The sequence below is a fragment of the Podarcis melisellensis genome, assembly GCF_964234715.1.
Source record: "Podarcis melisellensis genome assembly, chromosome: 14".
Taxonomy (NCBI): domain Eukaryota; kingdom Metazoa; phylum Chordata; class Lepidosauria; order Squamata; family Lacertidae; genus Podarcis; species Podarcis melisellensis.
In genome coordinates this window covers 13,064,019-13,085,414 of record NC_138546.1, presented here as the reverse complement: position 1 = coordinate 13,085,414, position 21,396 = coordinate 13,064,019, and the positions used below count along the sequence as shown (strand labels likewise).

The 21,396-nt window shown below is 46.1% G+C and overlaps 2 protein-coding genes across 4 annotated transcripts in view; one reads left to right on the top strand and one right to left on the bottom strand.

Annotated features, from left to right (window-relative positions):
• Positions 1–545: 545 nt before the first annotated feature.
• LOC309357015 (acyl-coenzyme A synthetase ACSM5, mitochondrial-like) lies at positions 546–18,341 on the bottom strand. The gene is made up of 14 exons (XM_081888884.1): positions 18,201–18,341; positions 15,568–15,789; positions 12,251–12,461; positions 10,052–10,259; positions 8,986–9,129; positions 8,006–8,162; positions 5,783–5,862; positions 4,824–4,947; positions 4,240–4,320; positions 3,283–3,384; positions 2,319–2,446; positions 2,127–2,226; positions 1,265–1,384; positions 546–1,036 (listed from the first exon to the last, which is right to left on the bottom strand). Exons 2-14 carry the CDS (start codon positions 15,754–15,756, stop codon positions 950–952), a joined length of 1,731 nt encoding a protein of 576 aa, XP_081745010.1. The 5' UTR covers positions 15,757–15,789; positions 18,201–18,341; the 3' UTR covers positions 546–949.
• The window catches only part of LOC309357014 (acyl-coenzyme A synthetase ACSM3, mitochondrial-like), a 19,985-nt gene continuing 16,909 nt past the window's right edge, over positions 18,321–21,396 (top strand). Inside the window, exon 1 of one of the 3 annotated variants that reach the window (XM_081888883.1) lies at positions 18,321–18,430. The gene's annotated coding sequence lies outside the window, so the exon portion shown is untranslated. Of the gene's footprint in view, positions 18,530–21,396 lie in introns of all 3 variants that reach the window. The other 2 variants (XM_081888881.1, XM_081888882.1) reach the window with 2 other exon arrangements.

The window sequence follows — 21,396 nt, the reverse complement described above, 5'->3', positions numbered from 1 at the left end:
TCTGAGATGCCAACTTAAAATAGATCTGCCGCCTGCAACATGAGATGTATAAGGGTTTGCGTTTTAAAAAAACCTGGGAATCCATACCAGCCTCAGCCTCTCCTTTCCTTCTGAAACATTAACTTTGGACTATGTTGCAAGCCTGCTGTAACTTGTTCTCTTGCAGCACAGAAGTCCAACCTGCATAAGGTGTGTAAGGGTGAGCTACACAACAGGGTTATTGCAGATTACTTTTTCTGCCAAACATGCAGTGTGGGGAGAAAAGCAGTGAACAACATTTCAGGGTTGTTGTTCTCTCTCAGCTTCAGTCCAACCTAAAACAGGGGCCTAGTACAGAAAGAGCGTCTCCAATCCCATCGTTTGGCCCAGAAACTGAGATCCAACTCCAAGGGCCTTCTGGTGGTTCCCTCACTGCAAGAAGTGGAGCTACAGGGAACCAGGCAGAAGGTCTTCTCAGTAGTGGCACCCACCATGTGGAACGCCCTCCCATCAGATGTCAAGGAGATGAGGAGATATAACCTTTAGAAGACCGCTGAAGGTAGTGCTGTATTGGGAAGCCTTTTAATGTGTGATGTCTTACTATGTTTTTACAGATGTTGGAAGCTGCCCTGAGTGGCTGGGGCAACCCAATCAGATGGGTGGAGTACAAATAATAAAATTGTTGTTGTTGTTGTTTGGGACCAATGGAAGTTGATCATCACTTGAAGAGCTACAGGTTCCCCAATCTCATTCCAAAAAAAGGAGACAGAATGATTGAGAGTTCCTGATGCATCATGGTTCCACTTTGGAAAGAAGGGAAACTGCAAGTCCAACATTTTCAGGTGAGTGGGGAATCAGATGAGACTTTTAGAAGCAACCTTAAGGGAAAGTACATTCTTTGAGTGAACCTCTTTGCTGACAAACAGCAGTACTGCACAAAGGTTCTTCATTTGCAGATGTTCAGCCAAAGCTACACTCTTCCCCATTCTTGGTTCCTTAGTACATTCCTTCGGATTTTCCCTGCTGCCGTTTTGGGCAACTCCCGGACAAACTCAACCTGGGTAGGCAAAAAATGAGAGTGCATCTCAGGTTTTTTTTTTGTTTTTTTTTTTGCAGTCTTGGACTAATTCATTACCACAGCAGCTCAGAGTTTGCAAAACAATTTAAAAACCAGTCAATTCCTCTTCACAATAGACACACTGAAATTAATGACTCTAAATTAGTCATATTCAATGAATCTACAATCCATTTTAATTTCCCTGTTAGGACCTAAGAAGATACTTACCTTTCTAGGATACTTGTAAGGAGCAGTCACCTTTTTCACGTGATCCTGGAGCTCCTTGATTAATTTTTCTGGGTCATGCGATATAAAGGCAGAAGACAGGATGACAAAGGCTTTCACCACCTATGGGATGCCAATCATATATGCATTAATGACTCAGAAGAAAAAATAGGCATCAGTGTGACTGGGTGATTGGGATAGGATATTGCTCATTAGCCAAAATAAAATACTGCTGTGTGGAGTGCTCTATGCTCCTGATCAGAGTTCCAGCTGGTGCCATTTTCAAGGTACTGAATTCCATTCTATCTCCCACTAAGCATGCTCAGTCCTCAGCAGGTTTCCCCCACTTTGGATTTTCCCCCTAAATGTTTTTTATGCCTGCAAACCTTGGGGGTTTCTCTGAGCCTGTGAGCCCCTTGAGTATGAATGTTGCTGTCTTAGCAGCAGTCGGATCCTCACTTAAAGAACTAGAAGCACACATAGGTCAATCCTTGAATGTTGGGTTAACCATAGGGATGAGCGAGCAGGGAGAGAAGAAGATTTAGGAACTCAAGAAAATTGGCAGGATCTCCAGGGGATATTTAGATCCCACTGCGATCCTGGTAACATCAAAAACTGGGCTTTGGGGATGCAACTGTTTTTTTCACTTTTCGTTTTGCAGCCAAATGAACCGAGGTGAGTTTGCCCACCAAGAACATTTTTATACCTCCTCTGCTCAGGCATGTGTCTGAAATACAACACCATCTGTACCGCTGCGATGTACCAAGATTTATTACACGTTCCCCAAGCAAGCACACTGCATGTGGCTTTCTGCTGCTGAGTATCATGTGTTACAGAATGTGTTGGCTGCCTGAATCTCTGTTACCTCTCCTCTCACGGGATCTGGGCTGCTGACCACAGCCGATTCCACCACAGCTGGGTGCTCTATCAAGGCACTCTCCACTTCAAATGGGCCGATACGATACCTAAGAGACAGAAGGAAGGGGAGGTCACTCCTGCGCCTTTTGTCGCTTAATAGCACAGGTCGAAGGGGGGAAGCCAACCGAACTGAACCTACCCGGCAGAATTAATCAGATCATCTGATCTTCCGACAAACCAGAAATAGCCTTCTTCATCTTTAATCCCTCTGTCTCCAGTGACATAAAAATCACCACGCTCGGTGGCTGCGGTTTTCTCAGGGTTATCCTGACAACAACCAAACATCGTTCAATACGTTTTCACCGATGCCTGTCGGTCTGTCCCTTTTGGCAATGGTTCCCCAAGACAAAATAGCAAGGTGACTTGCTCTTGGTTTGATTACTGCCACAAAAAATGCTGACTCCAGATCTCAGTGGGCCCTTGAATGAGAGGCTCTCCCTTCCTCGGCCCTACCTGAGTGGGTCCTCCCTCCTCCTTCTCTTTGCTACCTCTGCAGCCTATTTGCTTGTACTGTCCACCAGAGTCTAAACCAAACCACCACCCGAAGGGAAGAGGGCAAGATGAGCAGAGGATGCTGCTCAAACTCCTTGCTCTTGTCATTACAGGAGAGGGCAGGTGAAGAAGCAGCAACAGCAAGGCAGAGGAGGAGCAGAGCCAGGAGGACGAATAGAGTTGGCAGTGGGTCCCATGCTGGGATGTGGGCCTTGCCAGCTGCCTGATAACACCCACCCCTGACAACAGCCAGGTTTGCGGAACTACATGGCTGTGAGCATCAGGAACAAAGGAAACTCCCTTATAATAGGATCAGGTTATTGATCCTCCTAGCCTAGTATTGTCTCCACTGATTGGCAGAAGCTCTTCAATGTTTCAGACAGAGATCTCTTCCAGCCTTATCTGGAGACACTGGGGATTGAACCTTAGATTAGCATGCAAATAGATCTATATCCAGCATTAATGCACTGCATATTGTACTACCACTGGACCCTGTAACGTAGCAAAAGTCTAGACCTGGAGCTAAATCCAACTGATGTCCTCAGCTTGTTTGCAAAGTGAAGCTGTTCTATCTATCACCACGTTGTTGACGTGCTAAAAATAATACTTACTAAGTATCGTGAGAAAAGGCAAAATGGTCGCTTTGGTTTGATTCTGATAGCAATGTCCCCTTCTACCCCCGGAGGCTGAATTTTGCCTTCATCATCCACAATCTGTAGAAGCAAAAGGTAAAAAAACCGCTTATATTGTTTCAGCCAACCAGTGTTGATTTAAAAGTCACACACATATCTCCACGAATGGTACACTTCACGGTTTGGCTCGGTTCTCAATGGCTCCCATTAAGACGGATATCTCTGCTTGCTACCAGGGTTCCATTATAGGCCAGTATATCAAGAAATGGGAAATGAATTAGAATATTTAGATTAGTGATGATGGGAATACGTTCCCAGTGATTTCCATTAAGTTCTATGGAATACAATTTAGAAACCCGTTCCCGCCCCACCAAATCAGAGTTTTGGAAGTAAGGAAAGTGACTGGAAGATACAGTGGTGCCTCGCAAGACGAAAATAATCCGTTCCGCGAGTCTCTTCGTCTAGCGGTTTTTTCGTCTTGCGAAGCAACCCTATTAGCGGCTTAGCGGATTAGCACTATTAGCGGTTTAGCGGCTATTAAAGGCTTAGCGGCTAAAAGGCTATTAGCGGCTTAGAAAAAGGGGGGGAAGCGGAAAAAATCGCAAGACTCGCAAGACGTTTTCGTCTTGCGAAGCAAGTCCATAGGGAAATTCGTCTTGCGAAGCGCATCGAAAAACGGAAAACCCTTTCGTCTAGCAGGTTTTTCGTCTTGCGAGGCATTCGTCTTGCGGGGCACCACTGTACACTGGAAAATGTGGGACTTCCTTGATGCAGTGTTGCCCAACCACCTCACAACAAAGTAGAATGAACACTCAGTAAACAGCATTTAACCTCCCTGCAAACTCTGTACAAACAAATCAAGGCGAGTGCTCAATAAACAGGTTGCCCAGTCTTCAGACGGACACCAGTCTGGTAAGTTTATATTCGTCCTTGTACCTGGACATCATATGGTGGAGACGCCACTCCCATGGAGCCCGGTTTGATTTTTATCCCTTTAACATTCGTACAGATGGCTACCTGTAAGAGAAGAGAAAAAAAACAAAGCCAAATAACATTTGGGAGTTCTCACTAGTTTGGGAGGGTAATAAGCCCTCTCCATTGCTGCTTGAGCAGAAAATATTGCCTAGTCTCCAACTGCCCCCAAAATGTCAGGAGCGTCCTGAAAACCCTTAAGCCATCATGGCTTCTCACTTTGTCACGCAGAGTCCTGAATTCCCAAATGCAAGCCTTTGCTCCCCCCAGCTGCTTCAAAACAAAGACAGAAAGGAAATATAGATAGACACAGTTTTTTGTCTGGGAGCAAAAGGGCTACAGAAATGTATGCGGAAACCAGCCTCCTATACAGAGACAATTTTTGTGTTTCCTACTCAGCCCACTGGCATGCAGCCCCCGGAAGTTTCCTCAGAAAAGGCGGGGCTGAAAAGGCCTTCCCCAAACCACCCTTGATTTAAAAGATCTATCAACTGCATTGTGGTGAGTTTGCCAGATGCCCAGCCACGCCAGAAAAAAGATAAACATACTGTTTCTGTTTGTCCATAGCCTTCATAGATATCCACCCCTGTGTGGGTTTTCCATCGCTGCAACACCTCTGCGTTGAGCGGTTCCCCTCCTGTCACACAATGCTCCAAGCTTGGGAATTTGTAGCTTGATAAGAAATGGCGACAATTAGTAAACCCCCAAGTGAGGCTTGCACAAATGGGTGCCTACAATAATTTTTCAGGGCAGGGGTAGGGGGCAGACAAAGTGAAACTGAAAGCGATGATCAGGCTAATTTTAAAGAGAGAGAGAGAGAGAGAGAGAGAGAGAGAGAGAGAGAGAGAGAGAGAGAGAGAGAGAGAGAGAATGTTGCCTGTATGTTTTGTCTCAGGTTTTTTGTTTTTTTTAAAATGAAAGGTAGGAACCTAGGGGTTATGATCCATCCAGGGGCAGCAGCTGCCCGCCCCACCCATGGACACCCATGACTGCAACAAAATGTTGCAGCGGGAAGTGTTCCTGCTCACTCAGCCATACTCTCCCCAAAACCTCCATGATTTAAAATGGAAACACAGCACTATCTGGAAAAAAAACACCACTATTTATCCTACAGGAAGTTGATGAACATAGAGAGCTGCCTTAACAGAGCCAGCCCACTGGCCCATCTCACTCAGTATTGTTTTCACTGGCTGGCAACAGTTCTCCGGGGTTTCAGACAGGGGTGTCTCCCAGCCCTACTTGGAGGTGCTGAGGATTGGGGCCTTCTGCATGCAAAGCAGATGCTCCACTTCTGACCTCTGACCCTTCTCCATATATGGACAGATGCTGCTCTCTTAGCAGTGACACACATGCATTTTCACATGCATTTCCTAGATTGAGGACGGAGAATCCCATCAGCCCAAGAAACACAAAGCCTCCCAAGGGCAACAATCTGGAGGGCACCCATCAGCTCACACAGGACATTTCCCCTTGCATTCGCTTTTCCAGTTAGCCCAGTGAGAAGTACCTGGCAAGATCCTGCTGCACCAACATACGGAATCCTGTAGGAGCTGTGCAGAACGTGGTGATTGGGTATCGGGCAAGAGTCTAGATAGAGACAATCAAGATCATCAAACCTTTTACTGGCATCACGTACAAACATCCATAGCAAATCAATACGGAATTACCGCCTTCCCAGTGACACAAAACATTTGTCAAATGAAAGAGGCAAAGCAGTCTAACATTACATCTCTAGGTCTCCAGGGAGATCAGACGTCTGCAATGTGTTTCGACGACAAAAAACCAGATAAAGATATTTAGCCGCTAACTTGGTGAGCTCCTGATTATTCCCCAATAATAGAAAATGTAGGACCTCTAACTCTGGTTTCCATTTGGGGATGCAGAGTTGATCTAGGAACTGCTGGCGGAGATCAACATATAGTTTACATTTAAGAACCATATGTGTAAGAGTTTCCACCTGATGGTCTTCACATGGGCAAATTCTTTCTCCTTCCGCCATTCCCAAGAACCTTCCCCATAGGAGGTTTGAAGGATTTGAATTAAAACCTGGCCAGCGAAAATGCCCTTCTTTCTTGAGGATTAAGCAAAAATTCAAAATAATTGTGGTCAATTTCATATGCCCAAGAAAGTTAAAAGTTAAGAGGGGAACATGTTTTCTCTGCTGCTGCTGTTAGTTCCTGGCATTCAATGTCCCACAACCTAGTTTTTATTATAGCCTTGGTAGATGGTGCGGACATTGATCACAAAAATTCCACTGACAGCCCAAGTTGCTGTACCTTATCTATGCAGTCCATAATGCATTTCTTTATAACAAGAGGTAATTCGCATATCCCCTCTGCCCTCAAGGTCTTCAACGCTCAATTTCTCTACAGAATTCCAGTCTGGCTGCCAGGGTTTTTCCAGCTGGTAGACCGTGTGCAGACAGCTTTCCTTCTTAAGATTTTTGCTGTCCCATATTGTGTACCCTATGCAGCCTTGTGTCTAGAGGGAGGTCAACACAAGGTAGAGCCCGTAGCCTGGGCGAGATTTCTTGCATGCTGGTTAAACATCTGCCTCACAACAGATAAAGATCTTCTCCTTAGACAAATTAGCTTCAATCACCAACAAGTGCACTTTGAATTGGGCCCTGAAGACAAATGTGCAACCAGTTCAGCTGTTTTAAAACAGGATTTATATACATTGGTACCTTGATTTAAGACCATAATCCATTCCGGAAGTCCGGTCTTAAAACAAAGCAGACTTAAAACAAGGCGTGCTTTCCCATAGAAAGTAATTGAAAATGGATTGATCCATTCTAGACAATGAAAAACACCCCCTAAAACAGCAATTTAACAGGAATTTTACTGTAATGAGACCATTGATCCATAAAATGAAGGCAATAATCAATGTACTGTACTACAAAATAAATACAGTGGTACCTCGTGTTAAGTACTTAATTCGTTCCGGAGGTCCGTTCTTAACCTGAAACTGTTCTTAACCTGAAGCACCACTTTAGCTAATAGGGCCTCCTGCTGCTGCTGCACCGCCACCATGTGATTTCTGTTCTCATCCTGAAGCAAAGTTCTTAACCTGAAGCACTATTTCTGGGTTAGCGGAGTCTGTAACCTGAAGCGTATGTAACCAGAGGTACCACTGTATGATGGGGGGGGGGGGAAATAACATAATGATAGTCATTGTTTGGATGGGGGGCTTTTATCCATTTCTGCAGTCACACAATCAACCAGTAGCTGAACTGGGTTCCACATAGTCACAAAAACGAAGTCACAAGCCAGTCACAGGTCAGTCCCATAAAACGAAGTCACAGTCAAAAAACTGAAAAAGCCACACAAACCAAACCACAAAAAAATAGCAAAAACAAAACCTCCAAATATCACTGTGTTGCGTGAGTGCTCAGGACTCAACAGCTGGCAGACTCAACAGGAAGCCTCTGATTAGCAGCGAGGGACTCAATTAACAAACGAAACACCCTCAATGGGAACCAGACGATGGAAAGCAACCCCTAAAGCTGCAGCAGGGCCCGACTTACGTCAAAAAAAGACTCACCCCGGAGCACTCATTTCCGGGTTGCAATTGGACTTAGTCCAAAACAGACTTATAGACTGCAATTTAGTCAAGGTACCACTGTACAAGCTCCAAGCAGAACCACAATCAGTAACTCGGTTGCTGCATTTAGGGTCAACTGACGTTTCTGAACCATCGTCAAGGGAACTGCAATGCCCTGCACGCTTACGTTCAGTACGCTGGCGGGTTCGAATTGCGGCAGGCGATGTACAAAGACGCACGACCCATTGAGCCACGGACCGAAAATACCACTCCAGGTCGTCTTAATCCATCCTGGGTCCGACGTATTCCAGAATATAGCCGAAGGAGACAAATCCATGCAGCGCCTATGTAAGTGGAAAAGGAGCAGAAGATGGGGAACCAGTTGCTGACTCGGGGCATCAGGACTCTGGGAAGCAGGTTACAGGATGACTCAGCAAAAGTGCTGCAAATCAGGCTGAAGGAGGCAGAAGGTGAGTCGGCTAAAAAGTGCAAAGTCCATACAGGTGGTGAACTGTAGAGCAGCGAGCCACCAACAATGGAAAACTGCCACTAAGCATTACAAAACACTCTATTTAATAATGTTGAGAAGATACCAGTGTAGATCCTTTAAAAGCCAAATCGTATTCTTCCTCCATCCCTACTGACCAGGGGAAGGGCTTAGAATATAGCTCAGCAGCCCAATCCTATTCCCCACCCCTATCATTAGAGGATCCCAAAGGAAAGGCCCAATCCAGAATGCCGTGTATACCTGAAGGAGCGTCTCCACCCCCAGCGTTCAGCCCGGACACTGAGATCCAGCTCCGAGGGCCTTCTGGCGGTTCCCTCATTGCAAGAAGTGAGGTTACAGGGAACCAAGCAGAGGGCCTTCTCGGTAGTGGCGCCCGCCCTGTGGAACACCCTCCCTTCAGATGTGAAGGAAATAAGCAGCTATCCTATCTTTAAAATACATCTGAAGGCAGCCCTGTTTAGTTTTTAATATTTAATTTTTAATATTTAGTTTTTAATATTTAATGCTGTACTGTTTTTATCATTTGATTGGGAGCCACCCAGAGTGGCTGGGGAAACTTAGCCAGATAGGTGGGGTATAAATAATAAATTATTATTATTATTATTATTATGACTCATCCATTCCCTGCTTTTGCTACCATAGCACTTTTTAAGTTTTACCTGGCGGCAGTTATCAATCCAATGCCGTGGCAGCAGTGGGAATGTTCCACCATTTTGGGAGCTCCCGTGGTTCCGCTTGTAAAGTAAATGGCCATTGTGTCCTCGCTCTTGGTCTTTGCGCAGTCGTGGTCGGAAGGCGCTGATCTTAAAAAGCAATCACATCGCATGGCATTGACAGGCAACACTTTCCCCTTCCACAGCAGCCACACACACACATCATGAGCAGAACCTAGCAGCTGGAATCCTGCACCCATTCGGTAACCCTTGGCAGAAATCCAGTGGGTCATTGGCCACATCCACACCATAGGCAGAAAACACTATGGTACTACTTTATGTACCACCCTTATCTTCCAAGGATCTCAAGGTGGTGTGCATGGTTCTCCTCCTCTCCATTTCATCCTCACAACAATCTGTGAGGTAGGTTATGCTAAGAGACGGTAGTGTTAAGTTGTGGGTGAACATATCAGACGACACAGCGATTCTTCAAACAGCTCTTGTTTATTCACAGGCCAGGACAGAACTGAACTGAAGGGTTCAGTCAGCCTGCTTATATAGAGCTCCAGTACAACGTAACTGTAACAATTTTCTAAAACTATCCAATCACTGAACGTCACTTTCGATCCCTTATTTGCATAGCTATCTACAGTATCCCCCTGCTGGCCCAGGGTGAGAACTTCAGTACATAACAGGTAGCTAGCCCAAGGTCACCCTCTGAGCTTCATGGCTGAGTGGGGATTCGAACCCTGCTCTCCCAGTGGCTGAATGCCTCCCCTCTCACCAACTCGGCAGGAGGAGAGCTCTGCTGCCAGCTCCTCTCTGCCTCTAGGGGCCAGGGAGACTGGTGGCAGAAAAGGCACGCCGCCCCTTGGGGGATGCTGCCTGATGCAGCTGCCTCACCCAGTCTGATGGGCTATCCAGTCTGCTATTAAGTATAAATCAAAAGTGAAAACGGATCCCATGTTGCAGCTTGGGAAGTCAGACCTGGGTCTTAATCTGGACCAGCTGCAGACCACTGATCTAAATAATATCTCTACTGCTATCGATTCAGGTCTGTTGCAATGCTTACTGGACGAGATCCCTGAAGTTCAGCCAGCCATCTCTGCTGCTGTCGGACACAAGAAGCTTGGTTTTCAGAGACTTGCATTCAGACAGGACCGAGTCCACTGCGGGGGCCAAGGCGTCGCTGACCACGATGCATTTGGCTTTGGAAGCCTGGAGCCTGTAGGAGATGTCTTTGGCGGTTAACTGGGGCGTCCCTGGGATGAAAACAATGCCTAGAAAAGAAGCAGAGAATGTTGTGAGCAGGAAACCCAGAAAGTCTCCGTGCTTGGGGAGGCTGCACACACAGTGGTGTCTCATTCTAAGGTGGTGTAGTGGTTAGAGCAGCTATGGAGAACTTTGGGTCCTTCAGATGTTCTGTCAGCCCCAAGAAGTAGTATGGTCAATGTCCAGGACTGGTGGGAGTTGTTGTTTTATTCATTTATATTTTATTAAATTTCAAAAATTTAATATACACTCCAATACACAATGAATTTTTATTTTGTTTTACTGACTTCCCACCCTGTTTTCCATGGTGTTTTTTTTATTATTTCTCCCCTATGCTGCACCTTATCTCCTCTCTCTTATATCATAACAACAATACAATCATCTTTAATTCCTTCTGTTCCACATAGTTCAAATCCTGATCATGGATTTATCATACTATAATATTTATTTCCACAATCCAAAAGAGGCTTCCACTCTTCCACCAAGCAATCATCATTGGGTTCTCTTATTTTAGCTGTTAGGGGCTGATGGGAGTTGTAGTTCCCCATTCCTGGGCTAGACTGTTGGACTACCTCTGGGGAGACCAAGGTAAAAATTCCCAATAAGTTGTCCAACTCGCTGGGTGACTCATTGGGCGAGTCACTATCTCTGAGCCTAACCTTCCTCATGTGTGGAGAAAATGGCAGGGGAACAATTTTTAGAGTCCCGACATTCTGAGGAGGAAGAGGGGCAACTTAGACCCTGCTAAACAGATATGGGGGTCATTTTCAGCCAAAGGGTCACATTCCTGTCTGAGGGACACCTGACATTGGTGGGTGTGGCCAAGGGCTTAAGTGGGAAGAGCAAAACCTGCAAACTCCACACATTCTCACACCCCTCTAGATCCTCTTTCCAGACAAGCAAGAGGCATCGTGGGAGTTCAAGGACACGTCCGGGGGTGTGGCCAGGGAGAATTCCTAGGGCCAGATAGAGAGGCTTAGAGGGCCATGCTTGCCTCCCAAGCCTGAGGTTTCCCACCCCTGCAGTGAATAAATAAATAAAATACTGATCCGTTCTAAAAAATGCAGACATCTGAAGCTAGCCAGGAAATGAAAGAAGGGAGCACATAGGTTTCATCGCTTCTGCAGCTCCTTCTCCCTCCCACACAGTAATTTATTTTAAAACTGAAATCTTGATTTCGGTAATGCTTTTGACCAGGCATTCCCAAACTCGGACCTCCAGCTGTTTTGGGACTACAATTCCCATCATCCCTGACCACTGGTCCTGTTAGCTAGGGATGATGGGAGTTGTAGTTCCAAAACAGCTGGAGGACTGAGTTTGGGGATGCCTGCTTTTGACAATGTTCCCCATGGTATTTTTTCAAGGAAACTGGTAAAATGTGGGGTTGAACGAATGTAAATTGTTAGGTGGATCTGTAGCTGGTTGTCTGACCAAACCCAAAGAGTACAATGTCATGGATTCTTTAGCTGAGAATCCTGCAACGCATTCCCTTTCCTCCCAATTTTCCCGCAAATTGTGTTGCTGTTTTTTTGTCAAGCTATTAAGGTAAAGGGACCGCTGAGCATTAGGTCCAGTTGTGACCGACTCCGGGGTTGCGGCGCTCATCTCACTTTCTTGGCCGAGGGAGTCGGCGTACAGCTTCCAGGTCACATGGTCAGCATGACTAAACCACTTCTGGCAAACCAGAGCAGCTCACGGAAACGCTGTTTACCTTCCCGCTGGAGTGGTACCTATTTATCTACTTGCACTGGCATGCTTTTGAACTGCTAGGTTGACAGGAGCTGGGACTGAGCAATGGGAGCTCACCCCGTCACGGGGATTCGAACCGCCAACCTTCCGATTGGCAAGTCCTACGCTCTGTGGTTTAACCCACAGCGCCACCTGCGTCCCTTGTCAAGCTGTTAGTGGAGAATATTTGTCTACTGCTAAATCTTCTCACTGGGGAAAACTTTTTCTGGGGAGGGTCCCCCCTCTTTTCTTCCCCCGAATCTTGACTGACCTGTCCGGATACAAGCCACATTCACCAGCCACCATTCAGGAACCTTTGGAAGAACCACCATGACCCTGTCGCCCGTCTGTAAGCCGCAGGGATCGTTCAGCATGTTGGCAGCTTTCCGGGATAAGACTCCCAGCTCCTCAAAGCTCCACTTCACCTCTTTGCTCTGGTCATCCACCCACCAGAAGGCTGGGTTCGGAGGCCTCTTTCCATCCTAGCAGAGAAGACGTTATTAACAACCTAATCCACAGAGCCATTTTATACGTATGAATCATATAGAAGTGTGGTCAGTTGTGGCCGATGGAGGACCTTGGGTGAAAGATAGGGAAATGTCGGGTCTCTCAGACTTGGAGGAGAAAGGAAATATCCCAGGTCAGCGCTGGGAGGAGCAGGAGCTACTGTTCTCTGTGAGTGGTAAGGGCTGAGAATTACCATATTTTTTGCTCTATAAGACTCGCTTTTTCTCTCCTAAAAAGTAAGGGGAAATGTGTGTGCATCTTATGGAGCAAATGCAGGCTGCGCAGCTATCCCAGAAGCCAGAACAGCAAGAGGGATTGCTGCTTTCACTGTGCAGCGATCCCTCTTGCTGTTCTGGCTTCTGAGATTCAGAATTTTTTTCTTCTTGTTTTCCTCCTCCAAAAACTAGGTGCGTCTTGTGGTCTGGTGCGTCTTATAGAAGAAGAAGAAGAAGAAGAAGAAGAAGAAGAAGAAGAAGAAGAAGAAGAAGAAGAAGAAGAGGAGGAGGAGGAGTTTGGATTTGATATCCCGCCTTTCACTCCCTTTAAGGAGTCTCAAAGCGGCTAACATTCTCCTTTCCCTTCCTCCCCCACAACAAACACTCTGTGGGGTGAGTGGGGCTGAGAGACTTCAAAGAAGTGTAACTGGCCCAAGGTCACCCAGCAGCTGCATGTGGAGGAGCGGAGACGCGAACCCGGTTCCCCAGATTAGGAGTCTACCGCTCTTAACCACTACACCACACTGGCTCTCAAAAATACGGTACTTTTAAGAGAGGACTCCATATTTTACTTATTTGATTTGTATTTTCTGTAGTTGTAATCTTACTGTATTATGGGGAATTCTTCATTTAAAATATATTTTTTTTAATAGGCAAAGAAAAAGGAAAGCGGTGGTGTGTGTCTGTATGTATGCGATATCTAGTGCCAGGATCTTGCTTCTGTTCTGCTTCTGTTTCCAAAGTTTTTTTTACTAATTTTCAAGGATGTACAACAAAATATAACTAGACAGCTAAAGACAAGCAATGAACATCAGCAGGCATCAACACCCCTGTCAATCTTGCCAGCAGTCAGGTAAGTATTAATTATTATTTTTTATTATCATCATCATCATCATCATTACAGTAAATCATTTATTACTCTCCCTTGACCCTAAAGTCCTAGGATGGGTTATAGCATTAAAAGCAACATTTAAAACAACTTAATGTCCTTCACGTCAGGTAGCTGAAAAAAGCAACCATTTTTCTCTATTCCTGTCAGCGCCATTACTTTGTGGGTTATTTCCTCAGCTGCAGCCTACCTCCATATATTTTTATGTCGCAGGCCTACATCATAGGAATGCAAGATGCCTTAGAAAGAGCCAGTCCATTGGTACATCTACTCTGGTTTTCTCTACACTGATCAGCAGGATCCTGTCCAAGTTTTCAGGCAGGGGACCCTCCTAGCCCTAACTGGAGATGCCGGAAATCGAACACAGGACTTTCTGTGTGCATATGTTCTATCACTGAGCTAGAGCCCTTCCCTTAAGTGGCCTTCCCCCTCCTATGTGTGAGAGAAGGAACACAGGAAGCCGCCTCGGGCCGAGTCAGACCATTGGTCCATCTGTCTCAATATTGTGCCGCAGCGACTGTCAGAAGCTCTCCAGGGATTCAGATGGAGGTCTCTCTGGACCTTCTGCATGTAACGCTTAATCACTGAGCTACAGCTGAAGTCAGCAGAGGGAACAAATGGCGATTAAAGGCAAGGTGCTTCAACCAGTGTTGAAGCAATGATTCTTCAACATCAGCTTCGTTGGACTGGTCATGTTGTGCTGATGCCTGATAATCGTCTTCCAAAGCAACTACTCTATTCTGAACTTAAAAATGGAAAGCGTAATGCTGGTGGTCAGCAAAATAGGTTTAAAGACTCTCTCAAGGCAAATCTAAAAAAAAGTAGTATAAACACTGACAAGTGGGAAACACTGGCCTGCGCGCGCTCCAATGAGTCCATAAGTGAACAGCCTTTACCAAAGGTGTCATGGGCTTTGAAGACATTCGAACTCAGGATGCAAGGGAGAAACGTGCTACGAGGAAGGCACGCTTGGCAAATCTACACCGTGATCAACTCCCACCCAGAAACCAATGTCCCCACTGTGGAAGGACATGTGGATCCAGAATTGGCCTCCACAGTCACTTACGGACTCATTGTTAAAACCGTGTTTATGGAAGATAATCTTCCTCGGCTACAAGGGATCGCAGAAGAAGAAGAAGAAGAAGAAGAAGAAGAAGAAGAAGAAGAAGAAGAAGAAGAAGAAGAAGAAGAAGAAGGCGGCATCGTGGGGGAGGATGCTCCTGACACAGGAATCAGGCGGTCTGGGAGGGTTGAATCCAAGACTTCCCTGCATCTTTCAGTTTGGGGAACACATCGCTGAACGAAGCCACCGGCCTCTATGCTTCATTTTCAACTATGTTGCAAAAAATATTTTGTATATTATTGATGTTTCAAATGGCTCCTGTGAAATATGCTACTATGTGGAATTCTTAGTAACTTTTCCTCTTTAAATGAGAATATAAGACTTTGAAGGCATCCTGATATTTATGAATAAAATAAACACTTAAAAAAAATATTACTACCCTCAAACACCAGCAATTCTAATCAAAATATTTTCCCTCCAGGGAATATGAATGAAACAACCCATATATATATATATACACTTTTTAAAAAAATATTCAGTTGCATTGTTTTTCTTTATTCTTGTGCATTATTGAAGTATTTCTTCTTGATGCAAGCGTTAATCTGTTTTTAGTAGTCTACTGCTATTTAAAAAATTCAAAAATCTCAAGTTATTGTTGTTCATTTTTATTGATAATTTGTTTGATCTGTTTTATACACCGCTTTGGGGATTGTTGTTGTGGTGCTGGTGGTGGTAGTTGTTACAATCAAGAGGTGTATAAACTTTGTGAAGAATATAAATGTTACTATTGTTTAATTTTTATTAAAAAAAATAAGTTTCAGGTTCCTCTGTGCTCCAGGGAGACCAAGTGCACTACAGTACAATTAATATTTGGTTTTCCTACCTGTCCCCCCCACAAACAGCCAAACCCCTACCTTTTCCTCTTGGGTCCACCTGTCCAGAACATCCCTGGCAAAATTAAAGTACTCAGGTACATCCAGTTCACCATGGTTTATAGCTTCGTAATGCGAGATGATCGGAGAGGCCAGGTGTCTCTTGGCTTGGTGAAAGAGAGTGCAAGGAGGCTGCCGCAGGCTCCAGAAGCATCGAAGCAAGGTCTTCATGGCAACTCGAGGGCATCAACCAGCTTGGTCTCTCTGCAGTGACATGTTTTGAAAGCAGAAAAACCCTGAAGACTCTGTAAGCCTCAGAGCAGTCAATATAGCAGCAGAGCCACAACCTTATGGATCCCAAACACAGGAAGCCGGCTTATATTGAGTCCATATAGCTCAGTGTTGTCTACACTGACTGGAAGCTCTCAAGGGATGTTCTCAGCCCTATGTGGAGATGTCAAGGATTGAACGAGGGGCGTTCAGCACGCAAAGCAGATGCTCTACTCCTGAGCTGCCGTCCTTCCCAAACCTATTAGCTCATCTCCCAAACACCACCCTGCAAAATGGATGAGTGATGTTTGTGCAGGACGCCCTGTTTTCACATGCTGCAGATGTCTCATACAATGAAGTTTTCACATGCTGCAGATGTCTCATACATGTACAAAGAAGAGAGGAGGGACTGACCCCCTATTTTCTGAGGGTCCTTGGCTAACAAAGTAAAGGTAAAGGGACCCCTGACCATTAGGTCCAGTCGTGACCGACTCTGGGGTTGCAGCACTCATCTCGCTTTATTGGCTGAGGGAGCCGGCGTACAGCTTCTGGGTCATGTGGCCAGCATGACTAAGCTGCTTCTGGCGAACCAGAGCAGCACACGGAAACACCGTTTACCTTCCTGCCAGAGTGGTACCTATTTATCTACTTGCACTTTGACGGGCTTTTGAACTGCTAGGTTGCAGGAGCAGGGACCGAGCAACGGGAGCGCACCCCGTCGCGGGGATTCGAACTGCCGACCTTCTGATCGGCAAGTCCTAGGCTCTGTGGTTTAACCCACAGCGTCACCTGCGTCCCATGGCTAACAAAGTATACAAGGCTCAATAAACAGCTAAATAAACGGCTAAATAAACAGAAGGAAGAGAGAGAGTCAGAGAGAGTTTCACAATATCGCCGTGCATCACGTGGGAAACACTTTTATGTAAGCAAAGTAAGAAACACGATATTGAGCAGGGGCAGGGGATGGAGCGAAGCCAAGCCGTCCAAATGACTGAAATCTCTCGAACAATCGTGGTGCAATCACATTGGAGCAGAGCAGACCCCACCCCCTCCACCAAGGCCCCCCTGCCCAAAGAATCGCAGAATTGTAGACATGGAAGGGAATGCCAAGGGTCATCTTGTTCAACCCCTGCAATGAAGAAAGCCCAGCTAACGAACCCCCGACAGATGGTCATCCAATCTCTGCTTGAATACCTCCAATGATCGAGAGTCCACCTTTTAAAGATGCTTGCAATGGTGTCCACTGGTCATCCTACTCTGAGTAGACCCATTGAAATCAATGGGCATGGCTAGTCCAATGGGACCGCTTTCGAGAAAACTTAGCTGGAAGCAACCCTTTGCAGCTCAGCTTCCATCACGACACACAGCAGGGATTTCCAGGCAACCGGTTCATTGCACTTAGGGGACACTGTCTCAAAACCAGTGCTTTGCAGAGGGTTGGACTAGATGGCCCTCAGGGTCCCTTCCAACTCTACAGTTCCATGATTGTAAGGGTTCTATCGCACTTTCCAAGAGCACTTCCCCATCACTTCCCTTCCTGCAAAACTTTGGCAGGCATAGGCAAACTCAGCCCTCCAGGTGTTTTGGGACTACAACTCCCATCATCCCTAGCTAACAGGACCAGTGGTCAGGGACTATGGGAGTTGTAGTCCCAAAACATCTGGAGGACCGAATTTACCTATACCTGCTCCTGCCTGACAGAAACCCTGGAGAGCTGCTGCCAATCGGTGTAGACAACACTGGGCTAGATGGACCATTGGTCTGCTTTGCGATAAAACAGCTTCGATGTTCTACGGTCCCCTGTGGATCTGCGTGCTCTGTGTGGACAGAAACAAGCTTTCCTCCTTTTCCCATCCCACTAGACCCCCGTGGACGCGGGTGGCGCCGTGGGTTAAACCACAGAGCCTAGGACTTGCCGATCAGAAGGTCGGCGGTTTGAATCCCCGCGACTGGGTGAGCTCCCGTTGCTCGGTCCCTGCTCCTGCAACCTAGCAGTTCAAAAGCACGTCAAAGTGCAAGTAGATAAATAGGTCCCGCTCCAGCGGGAAGGTAAACGGCGTTTCCGTACGCTGCTCTGATTCGCCAGAAGCGGCTTAGTCATGCTGGCCACATGACCTGGAAGCTGTACGAAGGCTCCCTCGGCCAGTAAAGCAAGATGAGCACCGCAACCCCAGAGTCGGCCACGCCTGGACCTAATGATCAGGTGTCCCTTTACCTTTACCTAGACACCTGTGGACTTCCAAGGATGCTGAATTTTGGAAGATTTGGTGCAGATGTCCGCGAGAACAGGATGCTGGATGGGCCGCTGGCCTGATCCTGCATCTTCTTATGCCCTATGATTGCGCAAGCTGTATTGGCAGGCATGCGACTGAATCCCACCGCGAAGCAGTCCAGAGTTCACTGACCTTGGCTTTTTCCTCGGGGGACTCCGCGCAGAGCCAGGGAGGCGGCCGAGGAAACTCCGCCGGACCAGTCCGTCCTCCTCTGCAACAAGTGCCTGGGCGGGCCAGCCTCTTCCCCCAAGGCAGGCAGGGACGGCCCCTTCCTCTTGGCGCGGGGCGAGTGGCGCCGTCGAGGGATCGAGATCAGCCAAGTTGCCTCCGCCAAGCCCGTCCAACAAACTGTAGGCAACGGCGTAAGTGTCTCCCCTCCCTGCTCCTCCTCCTCCTCCTCTCGCCCTGGGCGGTGCTGCTGCTGCTGCTGCTCGCTGAACTTCGCGGAGGCCGAGATCGGAGTAATCGAACAGCTTCCGACGTGGCGGGGCTGCTTTCTCGCTTTCGCTTTCTTTGTCCCAACTTTCTCTCGTCCAAGCGCTTCGGCGGCGGCCCCAGAGCGCGCAGGCTTTCGTTTGCTCGCTGCTGCCACACTTCGGGCAGATTGCATGTGGAAAGAAAGGCAAACACAGTTGATGTCGAATAGATTCTTTTTAAGGGGTTTCTTAACCGACCTTCACTATGAGGTCCCAGGGCAGGTCACAACAACAACCATTATTAGTATTAATTTAAAAATAATTAATAATTAATAATTAAATAATAATTAAATAGTAATTGGGCTATGTGGTCCTCGTAGTCCCTTACAATTCTGTGATTCTGTGAATATTCCATGTTAAAAAAAACAAACCCAAATAAAACCATTGCAGTTATACAGGTGTTTCCAAATGGGACGGAATGGTATTTTGTTCAAACCTAATTTCTTTTGTTAAGTCCCTTAAGGCTGGACAAACTGGTTTCCCCAGAATAAATCCTAGCATTAACCCGGAACAATATGCATTTCTTTGCAGTTGGTATCCTTCCTGTTTAAAGCCCACTTCTGGATTTTGTAATCTTTAAAAAGCATAGTTCTGAGAGAAGATATCCCAAGGAACCTTGGGGTCTAAATAGCAGGCTGGCCCAACTATGTTGTTGTTGTTGCAATGGTGGTGGTGGTGGTTGTCCCACTCTTCTGCCAAACCAAGGCTTCCACAGCAGCTTAAAAGATTAGTGAAAAAAGACAGTCCCTTCCCTCAGGCTCACAACACAAAAGGAAAAAGGGACTGGGAGGGAGAAGGGAGAAAGAACAAGCTCAGGCATGAATTCTTAGTAACAAAATCTTGCAGGTAACAGCAGGAATAGAGAGAAGCTGAAAAGTTGCTAGTTTTTCAGCAGATGCCATGGAGAGATCTTGCCATTTCATCCCTCTCTCTCTCTCTGCCTGATGGAATAACTGCTATAGATGCAAGTTCAAGGAGGAAGATCTCTAGATCAAGTAGCTGTTTCTGCAGGGCTTTACTCATGAGTAGACCAGCTGGCTGGGTGTGTTTGGGCCTGCTGCTCGACATGAGAGAGAGATAGTGGAGAAAATCCAGTACCCTGTTCAATTTTTACCCTTGTGGAGAAGTGTAACTAATTTAAAAGGTTTTTGAGCAGTCTGCTAACTGTTGTGTTCCTTCCGCAAGTACCATTGCATTTGACCTGGGTTAACCCTGGCCATGTGAGGACAAGGCAGGGAAAAGAAGAACTTTGAGTGGGTTGTTTATAAGTGACTGATTAGAGTAGTTTAACTATCAATCCCTCTTCCCCAGGAACGCAGAATTATAGTTCTGTGAGGGGAATAGGGGTCTTCTAACAACACTCAAACACCTTTAACCAGTCCTTTTTTCTGGAGAGACACAGGGATACGCATACCCCTCAACATTTTGTGAGTCTTTGTACTTTTGTCCAATTACTGTATTTATTTTTCCCAGTTTGAAGTACAGTGGTACCTCAGGTTACATACGCTTCAGGTTACGTATGCTTCAGGTTACAGACTCCACTAACCCAGAAATAGTGCTTCAGGTTAAGAACTTTGCTTCAGGATGAGAACAGAAATCGTGCTCCGGCAGCGCAGCAGCAGCAGGAGGCCCCATTAGCTAAAGTGGTGCTTCAGGTTAAGAACAGTTTCAGGTTAAAAACAGACCTCCAGAACGAATTAAGTACTTAGCCCGAGGTACCACTGTACAGTCATACCTCTTGTTACATTCGGTTCAGGTTACGTTCTTTCAGGATACATCCTGCGGCGACCCGGAAGTAATGGAACAGGTTACTTCTGGGTTTCGCGCTCACACATGCGCAGATGCTCCAAATGACGTCATGCGCAGAAGTGGTGAATCGCGACCTGTGCAGACACGGGTTGCGTTCTGCTCATGTTGCGAACGAAGCTCCGGAACAGATCCCGTTCGCAACCAGAGGTACCACTGTATAAAATTGTGATTTTCTTGAGTCAAAATGACAGTACCCCTAAACATTATTTAAAAAAAAACATTGCCTTTAACAAACCACAGTTTCCAGGGTTTTGGGGGGGGAAGCCGTGACTGTTTAAAGTGGTAACATATCACTTAAAAAGTATGCAGTGAATGTGGAAGAAGAAGATGATAACTACCCTACTATTCCTTTCTGTTTCTTCCCCATTGCCAATGTTGAACAGATGTGCATTGATAAAAAGCTCACACCCTCAAATACCATATTTGTAGCTATGATTATATCAGGATTTATTTGTGTGATTATGTGACCGGGACAGGAACACATGTGAGCATCTAGAAGACAAGTCAATCTTTATCTTTCGCTCTTCTCTTTCACATATTGTGAGGTTATTTTCTCAAGGCGAATTTTCAAATAACCCAGGAGAAAACGCCATAAATAACCCAGAATCTAAATAAGAGGGGAGGCTTGGTAGGGTTTGAGAAACAAAAACTTGGCTTCCATTCCTTTGTTTTAGCCCACTTTTCCTTGAAGTAGCTCAAGATAGCAAGCATGAACCCCACCCTCCCGGCACAAAATGATCCCGTGTGGTAAATTAGGTTCAGAGATAATCTGAAGGTTTACATCAGGGCAGTTGTATGAACAAACACATCATTGTAGCTTTTCCTGTAGTGTTTTATAAAAGTGGCTTTGTAGCCTCCAGTTCTGGAATTCGTTGTAGACATTCTTCCAGTTTAAACCAAAACTCAGATGTGGGATGGAGGGCAGAACAAATCATTGGAACAGTAGAGAAAGAAACAAGAAAGATTCACTTGCGCCGTGACCAGTGTCCCCCCATCATCCACAGCCAGCTTAGCCCAGAGGTCAAGGATGATGGGAGTTGTAG

Coding starts and splice junctions, on each gene's coding strand:
- LOC309357015 (XM_081888884.1), bottom strand. CDS start 15,756: ATGAAGACCTTGCTTCGATGCTTCTGGAGCCTGCGGCAGCCTCCTTGC. Junction 5,863..8,005: donor AACCCGCCAGCGTACTGAAC/GTAAGCGTGCAG, acceptor GTCTCTATCTAG/ACTCTTGCCCGATACCCAAT. Junction 1,037..1,264: donor CTTACAAGTATCCTAGAAAG/GTAAGTATCTTC, acceptor TTGCCTACCCAG/GTTGAGTTTGTCCGGGAGTT.